The following is a 9,225-nucleotide window of genomic DNA, read 5'->3' as shown; positions in this document are numbered from 1 at the left end:
ACAACAACAGCAGCAGCAGCAGCAACAACACCAACAACAGTCACCAGTTCCACCTCCACCACCTCCACCGCCACCGCCACCACCGCCACCACAGCAACAACAGCATTCACAACAGCAACATCCACAACAACAGCAGCAGCAGCAGCAGCAGCTGCAGATGTTGCCTAGAATAATGGGCCCATACATGTATCAATCACAGTCGGTGATGTTTGAACCACCTCTGACATGTGTAGAAAGTGTTCTTCCTGTGAAGGAGGCAGATAAGAAAGAAAAGGCAAAGCCAAAGAGGAAAGACTGTAAAGAACCAAAACAACAAACTGTTTTAAGTAACATCAAAGAAGCTGTTCCAGTTCCAGATGAAAGTACGTTGCATCATTTAAAGTTAAAGTCCAACGTGTATAACCTTTATGGTCCTTGCCAACAGGGACCACCCGTATATGTTAGTGATGTGATGAGAGACATTGATATAAAAACTGAAGAAGAGTTCAAACGAGGTGAAGAAGTCTCTAAAGAGTTTGGCGATATTGTGAAGAAGAAACCAGCTAAAAAGAAGATCAAAAAGAAAGCTGCTGAATCTGATGATTTCGAAAGCTCTGTTCTTGAAAGTAAGGATAACCTGAAGAAGAATGTAGCAGTACCTGTCAGTAGTAAATCGCAAAAATGTGATAAAATAGACAAACCTACTTTCAGTAAGGTGAAAGAAAGCAAAAAGAGCAAAGAGACATATTCTAGTACAAATGACACGGAATCTACAATTGTCGCTGCTGCGGCTGCAGCATCAGCCGCAGTAGCTGTTGCCAATGCCAAGTCTGAGGCTCATATTGAATCTTTGTACAGCATGGCTCCAAAAGAAGTTGTTCATGTGCAGTCTGTTGTCCCTGATGTTGCACCTGCTGAGAAACCATCAGTTAAACCAGGCTCTGCTTCAGCTCATTGTCTTCTGGAAACAGTTCGCTCTATTGTAGATGATTATGGTATAGACGTCGGAAGTAGCTGTTCGCGTTCAGACATCACCAGTTCACAAAACCAAAGACAGGTAGTATTATCAAACACTCCACCTTACTCTCCAGAAACCGATCTAATACCATCAGATGCCGAAGATGTAATGCCTCAACATCAGGGTGGTATATGCAGAGATCTTGATCACGAGGAAGATGAGGACGGGGATTTTGAGGATGATGACGATCATGAAACAATCAACAGGGACAGACTTCCTGGGAGTGAATCTCCACACGAGTGCAATGCAAGCACAATATCAAATGACAGCTGTGGTAGTAGCAGTGGAAATATACCTAGTTCAGATAGTAGCAACGATGTCGCTCCAACTGCAAAGCGGAAAAGAGATGATCTTGATTATATCCCTACAAAGAAGAAAAAGCGTACAAATAAAACTAACAAAACTTCGTTAGAGAGGAGGAGAGAAGTTAAACCATCAGGTAGGACATGGAGTTATCCATTATTAGGTGTTACATAATTTAAGGGTAGTTAACTAGTACTGGTGTACATATCTATATGGGGTTCAATTTAAAGTTTTATTGTAATTTAGAATTCTTCAAACTTTTATGTAGTTCCCTGCAATGCTGTGCTTTAAATGTACCTATAATATACTAATATACATATATTCTTTAAATGTACTGTTATATATTCACTTTAATTGGAATTGAACAAACACACAATAATAGTTAAGAGCGTAATTTTAAAAATTATTAAGGATGCCAAACAAAAATACCAAATTTAGTGCTGTTTATTTTCTTTGTAATTTAGAATGTGAAGAAAACTATAGCATAGAAGACAAGGGTGCTGAAACTTCAAGTCCAGAATATGAAGTGTCTTCAATACCACACATTTTATCTCCACACCCACCATTACCTAAACCAAATTCTATCACGTCAAAACCTCCAAGACCTTCTAAATACAATTTTAACCTAGGTAAGTATTTATTCCTGCAAGAGGTTTACTGCTCAATAATTGTTCAATGTGAAATTGTGTTTTAGTAATACGGAATATTCAGTCTAAAGATTTATACTTTAGAAATTTCAAATGTTCTGGAAAATATTCTATACAGTGTTTGGTGTTATAAGAATGGTATGTATCTACTAAAGGAGGAGATGCTGGCATGGTAATTGTGGTAACAGTAAAAAAAAAAAAAAGGGATTGTATACAATTTGACTGCAGTAGTAGTGTTATATATTAGTCTATATACACTTACATGTATACATATGTGTGTGTGTTTGTGCACTTGTATATATAGGTGTGTGTGTACACACACGCACACAGACATACATATAAACACATACCATACATGCACATTATATATGTGTGTGCATGTGTATGTGTCTATATCTATCTTCATACACGTGTGTGTATATACACACACACACATCTCTGTATCTCTATACATACACATATTTGAGCTCCATTTATCATCCTTAGATACCATTTGTTCTAGAACTATTCTGTTAGAAACAGTTTAGATCAATTATTCCACATGACTGAATCATTGCAGCTTGAATGAGAATTAACTGCACATATGTTTACAGGGTTATTTTAAAGTTTATTGGTTTATTTTTGCAGAAGAAGCTCAGGACCTTGACGGAGAGAAACGAATCACATTCCTGATGGAAAAGATACAACAAATACGGAGACTGTACATGAACCTTAAAACTGAAGTAGCCTCTATTGACAGGCGGAGAAAACGTGCAAAGAGGAAAGAAAGAGAAAGTGAGTTTATTTTTTACCTTGTAGCTATCTTACTGTCTGCAGATAATATTAGGATTAACTTATTTTTTTTGGATGTTACATGACATGCACACACACACACACACACACACACACACACACATGCATATGCATGCACTCGCATAAAGAGTGTGTCAGGTACTTGAGAACAAAACGCTTTGTGAGGTAAAAAAAACAAACAGATTAAATAGAAAAATATAACAGTTTGAGAAATATGGTATGCACATGTTCAACTAGTTATACTAAAGAAATGAGTCGGGGCAAAAAAATTTCCTGCAGCCTGTCAGGATTAAGTGGTTCTTGCTCATGTTGTCCATTATGTTTATTATGGCTGTTCCTTGATGTGTCCCGAGTACAGTGGTCTGTTTGTTGTTCTTCCTTATCTGATGATGCCCAAGATGCAGTAGGCAAGGGATGCCCAAGCCAGGAGAATTAGGAGGCCACATTATGTTGTGGTTGGAGGGAGTCCTGCCAGAGATGAACTGAACTCTTCCTCATCATATAGAACTTGTACTTTGGTGTCTTCTTGGGCTCTTCAGCACTGCCTTTCACCGACTTGCTGGGGTGTTTCTTGATGATATTTTGGACCTACTGTACAAACTCATTCTCTCTGACAGTATCTGACTGCTGTGAATGTCCTTTTGCCTAAAGACACACACCTCTATCAGGGACCTCATCTCTTTTTTGTTTCTCAACCTGAAGGAGTTGGCAACATTCAAGAAGCAATCAATTTTTGGGTCACAGAATTAGAATGGCTCGAGTCAAGAGTACACTGTGCTGATTTTTTTTTTCTTTCTTTGGTTTTTTATTTTTTTAAATAAATTTCTTGTCTCAAGTTAACTCCTGCCATTTTGATACAAGTGAAAGAGAAATAAAATTACACACTGAATTTGGTGGTTTTCAAGTGCCTGATGCACCTTTTGTGTGTTTGTGTGTGGTGCATATGCATCCTTCATTTTTATCTTACACATGTATGTTTATATATGTTTATGTGTGTGAGTGTATGTATATATATACACACACACACAACCACATATACACGCACACTTACAAATGTATATGAATTATGCATATTCTAAATAAATAACGGCAATTAGATCTTACATATACTTTTAGTTTCTAGTCTATATATATATATGTGTGTGTGTATGTGTGTATATATATATTTACATGTGTATATATATACATATGTATATATATATGTATATATATATACATATATATATATGTATATATACATGTATATATATGTGTGTGTGTGTGTTTATATATATATATATATATATATATGCATATGTGTGTATGCATATATACATATGTATATATATATGTATATATATATACATATATATATATGTATATATACATGTATATATATGTGTGTGTGTGTGTTTATATATATATATATATATATATATATATATATATACACACACATATATATGTATACACACACACACACACCCACACACATATAGTAAGTAAATAAACCTAAATAAATGAAGAAATGTTATGTTTTGGATAAGTGTCCTGCTATTGTAGATGTGCAAATATTATTCAGAAATCCTATTACAGGAACTGCATTTTCCCTTTTACATTTACAAAATACTTCTTATTTATTGTTGTAAATTTTAGAAATATTAAAAAAAAATTTCATTAATATCTGTTTAGAATATTTACATTGGTTTCTTCTATTGATGATTTCATAGTTGGTATTATTTTTACTGACTAGTCAAGATAGTGTTGGCACTTGTTGATATAAATTTAATTTTTCTAAATTTTGATTTCCTTGTAGTGAATATTAATTAAAAGACAAGTGTAGTATCGTTGTTTACCCCACTTAAGTTTGTTGTTGCTGTTGTTCAGCCCCAAGTGTATTCTGATTAAGGAGAACTCTGATCCCCAATGTCAGCTGTGACCATTTTGTCTTTTTTTTTTATATATATTTTGTCAATACATCCTCTTTGTCTGTTTTCAGATGGTAGGGTGTGATTTGAGGGGAATTTAGCTGTTATTTCTACCAAGTTAAGCCATCATGTAGAGGCTTTTGGTTGCATTTGTTTGTGTTGGTTGTTTATTGCTTTGTTCCGTTTGTCAGCCCTGATTATACAGACATATGATTGAAGGCTTTCCAGCATGAACATCTCATCTTCTTTCTAAGTTGTAGGAGGCTTTGTTGTTATCTCAGCTAATTTAAGGTTTAACCCTTTAGTGTTTAAACCGGCCATATCCGGCCCAATATATTCTACATGTTTTATATTCAAACTGGCGATATCTAGCCTCTCACACCTAACCTACATTGACATTCTAAAAATAACCAATCACATCATTGAAACCTCAAAGCTATAAGATAATGCATGGTTAATTCAAAACAATTTGAGTGAAAAAGTATTACATTTAACAGAGTAATCTGAACACTAAAGGGTTAATGTTAATCTCAGTAATGACAACTTTTTCAATCTAGATTTATTTCCTACATCACACTACAAAGACAATAATTTCTTCATTTCTAGAACAATCTGATTTCATCTTTTGAAATATGTAGTGTCAATGGAATATCTTTTTAATTCTTTTAAGGATTAATACTTGAAATGGATAAAATTTCATTTGGTACCTCATTAGTTCAAAATCATTGCAAGCTACATGTTGTTTCTTAATTTTACTTTGTTGTGGGTCATGATGTAAGATGAAGTACTTTGCTTAATCTCTAGAACAGTTGGCAGTTTTACATCATGGTTGGGTAGTATTATCTTTTATCCACTTGACAGACTTTATGCTTAAATATTTTACATATGAATACATGCGAGTCTTTTATATACATCAGTCATCATCAGTTTTGCATGTTTTCCATACTGGCATTAATTGGATTGATCATCACAATCAGAGTTGATTCTTATTTGGACTGTCTTTCTAGATGGGACAGAGAATCATGTCTTTCTCATAACATTATATTTTCCTACTTGGATAGTTTTTCTTATACTTTACAGAATGTACAGGGTGCATATTATCATTGGTGTAACATTACAGAGATGCTGTAATGTCTCCATACAGACCACTTTACATCAAACTTACATTGTCTTTGTTCATTTGCTAACTATCTTATAGAGCACTGGGTTCAATTTATTGCAGTGCCAACACTATTGAAGTTTCCTTGTGCTCTCTACCCCTAGAGAGTTTTCATTACTCACTGACTCTGTTCAAAGCATCATGACCAAGAAGGTGAATAAGAGAATGTGTTGCAAGAAGATTCAGGATAAGTGATTGAAATGAAAGAATGATGGTAGAGATACAGCGCTGGAGTGAGAGGGGTGCTGTAAAAACTCACAAGAGCTCAGAGTACATCTCAACTCCTCATTTAAATGAATTATAACTCAGAAATTGTTCAGTAAACAAATAAATAAAAATTATAAATTACTTGCTATGACACTGGCTTTTTAAATCTTTTAAATAATATAAGCTTCAGATTTAGTTATAGTGGCCTTGGAATGCAGGGAATAAAAAAAATGTATCAAACATAACAAATTGTGAACTTTAGAAAGGATGTTCTAGTATCCAACCATACAGGCATGACTGTGTGGTTAAGAAGTTTGCTCTCCAACCACATGGTTCCAGGTTGTCTCACTGCATGGTAGTTTGGGCCACATTTACTATAAGCCATGTGAGTGGATTTGGTAGACAGAAATTGAAAGAAGCCTTCTCCCCCCCCCCCCCCCCCTCTCTGAGTGAGAGAGTGAGACTGGCAAATAAGCAGTGTCATTCATTTCCAATATTCTGTGGAAATATGTTTAGCCATAGGGGAATATTACTTCGCTAGGAAACAGGTGAGGGTTTGTAACAGGAAGGGTATCTGAGCATAGAAAACATATCTTAATAAACACCATCCATCCCATGCAAGCATGAAAAAGCTCATTTCCAAAAAGAGAGTGGAGGGGTGGGGAAAAACTTCAGAAATATTTTTCTTCAACAATTATCAGAATTCAGATCTGATCAGTGATCCTCATGGCTCAAAAACCTATTCACTATTTACTTCTATTGACTTGAATCCCATGTTATAATTGTAGCAAGTAAATTGTAAGCAAAGGAATAAGAACTGAAAGCATTTTTTTGCCATAAACATAATAATCAGGACATTTAAAATAAGCTTATATGATATTGTTTCATTTTATATGAGGCTATCTGAAAATATTTAAATATCTTTCTTTCATGTTTTACCTGTAATTAGGGTAGTTTTGTGACAGATTCCATGAAAATATTTATGGAAGACCGTTTTAAGTTGTAATTTAAAATCACTTTAATATATATATAAATGATAAAAAGTCACTTGTTTCATTCAACCAGTCTAAGTTTGCAATTATTTTTCAGTTAGAAATATAAAAAAAAAAAAAAAGAGTTAATCCTTTAGCATTTAAACCGGCCATATCTGGCCCAAATATTCTACCTGTCTAATGTTGAACCTGGCCAGATCCAGCATCTCACACCTACCCTGCAATGTTATTCTAAAAATAAACAATCGCATCTTTGAAATCTCTAGCCTACAAGATAATACAATTTTGACTTTTAAAAATTTGAATAAATAAGCATTATATTTGACAGAGTAATCTGAATGCTATACAGGGTTAAATCAATAATTTTGACCATTGTGAAGTATGGAGTTAGCATTTTTTTAGTTACGTATTCAGTGTTGGCTGTTGTTTAAAGAACATGTGAGTGTATGAATAATAGCTTATTGAATTCCTGTGTATAATTCTTATTTATATTTGAGTAGTTTTATGGTTTACTCAAAGGGGGAAGATGGCACACAATATATGCAGGTTCTCTGAGATTGGTGGTGGTGATGAGTGTACGAGTGGAATTTTGGAGAATTGGTCCACATATTTGCAGCATTCAAACTAATATACACTATGGTTAAATGGCAGTGTTATCTAGCTGACATCAAATCTACTATTCTAAGTATGCCTGTCTCTGGGCCTAATAAACCACAATTTTTTTCTCAAGATTGCACTGTCAATGTAAATAGGAACAGTTGATAGAAATGAGGGGTAAGGGTGTAGAAGGTTAAAAAACCAGTACAAAGTAGCATTGAAATCTACAACCTCAAGGATAACCAGGAAAAGTGGGTTCAAGCCTCATGTAACATTTTTATTGTTTTTTTTATTGTGTTTTTTTTTTGTCCTATCCATTCAATTTTTCATTTACAACCCATGTTAGCATGGAAAGCGGACGTTAAACGACGATGATTCAATATATGTATATAGGCACAGGCATGGATGGCTGTGTGGTAAGAAGCTTGCTTCCCAATCACATGGTTCTGGATCCAGTCCCACTGTGGCATCTTGGGCAAGTGTCTTCTACTATAGCCTTGGGCTGACCAAAACCTTGTGAGTGGATTTGGTAGATGGAAACTGAAAGATGCTTGTCATGTGTGTGTGTGTGTGTGTGTGTCTGTATGTTTGCCATGCACCATCGCTTGGCAACTGGTGTTGGTGTGTTTACATCCATGTGACTTAGCAGTTCGGCTAAAGAGACTGATAGAATAAGTACTAGGCTTACAAAGAATAAGCCCTAGGGTTGATTTCTTTGACTAAAAAACCCTCTAAGGCGATGCTCCGGCATGGCGGTAGTCAAATGGTTGAAACAAGTAAAAGAATATGTTATATGTTTTCTTGAGTTTTTAACAAGTATAAGATATAAACAAGAAACAAAGAAAACAAATTCTAAGGTGAAATCTGACATTGAAATAAAGATTAAGGTGGTGCTCCAGCATGGCTGCAGTCAAATAACTGAAATAAGTAAAAGAGTAATAGAAAGAATACAATTGTTGAGAGTGATAAAACAAAGCTATGAAGTTGTAGTTTGGATTGCCATCTACATGCTATACTGTACACACATTCCAAACTAGTATTTGGAGAAACATTGCTGAAAGTGTGGCTATATGGAAAGTGGTCAGTTAAAAATTACTGTGGTCACAAGTAATTACTGTGGTCATAAGTCCAAAGTACAGAGCTACAGGACATATTGAATATAGGCAACAAAAAGATGTCATCACTGTTTTGCTGAAATCATGTCAGATAAACCCATGCAAAGTGTAAATGATTTAACCCTTTCGTTACTAACTCGGCCGTAGCCGGCCCAAAAAATTTTTGGTTCATAAGACTAACCCGGCCGTAGCCGGCCGAGCATACCCATTGTTATTTAAATGTATATTTGAACCCAAATCTCGTTAATACAGTCGTTAAAACACCTGATTTCACTTTGCAAACAGTTGAGTTATTGTCTCCCACATTGTTTGGCCTGATATTTGAACTCAGTGAATTTTGGAAGATTTCTTTCCACATTTTTTGCGTCGTTGATTTTTTTCAACTTTGAAGATGGAGAGGAGTTTCATGCTATCAAGCAGTGATTCCGAATTTGAAGGTTTTTCAGCAGAAGATATGGAGATATCGAAGAAAAGAATGAATGAGCTACAAAAGCACGTGGTGAACGATA

The 9,225-nt window shown here is 35.0% G+C and overlaps 1 protein-coding gene across 1 annotated transcript in view; it reads left to right on the top strand.

Annotated features, from left to right (window-relative positions):
• LOC106874410 (AT-rich interactive domain-containing protein 4B) overlaps nucleotides 1–9,225 on the top strand; it is a 96,561-nt gene that overhangs the window by 75,801 nt on the left and 11,535 nt on the right. Inside the window, exons 23-25 of the mRNA XM_052973473.1 lie at nucleotides 2–1,436; nucleotides 1,765–1,929; nucleotides 2,575–2,721. Of these exons, the coding sequence (XP_052829433.1) occupies nucleotides 2–1,436; nucleotides 1,765–1,929; nucleotides 2,575–2,721 (1,747 nt within the window). The remainder of the gene's footprint in view (nucleotide 1; nucleotides 1,437–1,764; nucleotides 1,930–2,574; nucleotides 2,722–9,225) is intronic.

This window comes from Octopus bimaculoides, chromosome 16 (assembly GCF_001194135.2).
Source record: "Octopus bimaculoides isolate UCB-OBI-ISO-001 chromosome 16, ASM119413v2, whole genome shotgun sequence".
Lineage (NCBI taxonomy): Eukaryota > Metazoa > Mollusca > Cephalopoda > Octopoda > Octopodidae > Octopus > Octopus bimaculoides.
This window is presented reverse-complemented; position numbering and strand designations above follow the sequence as displayed.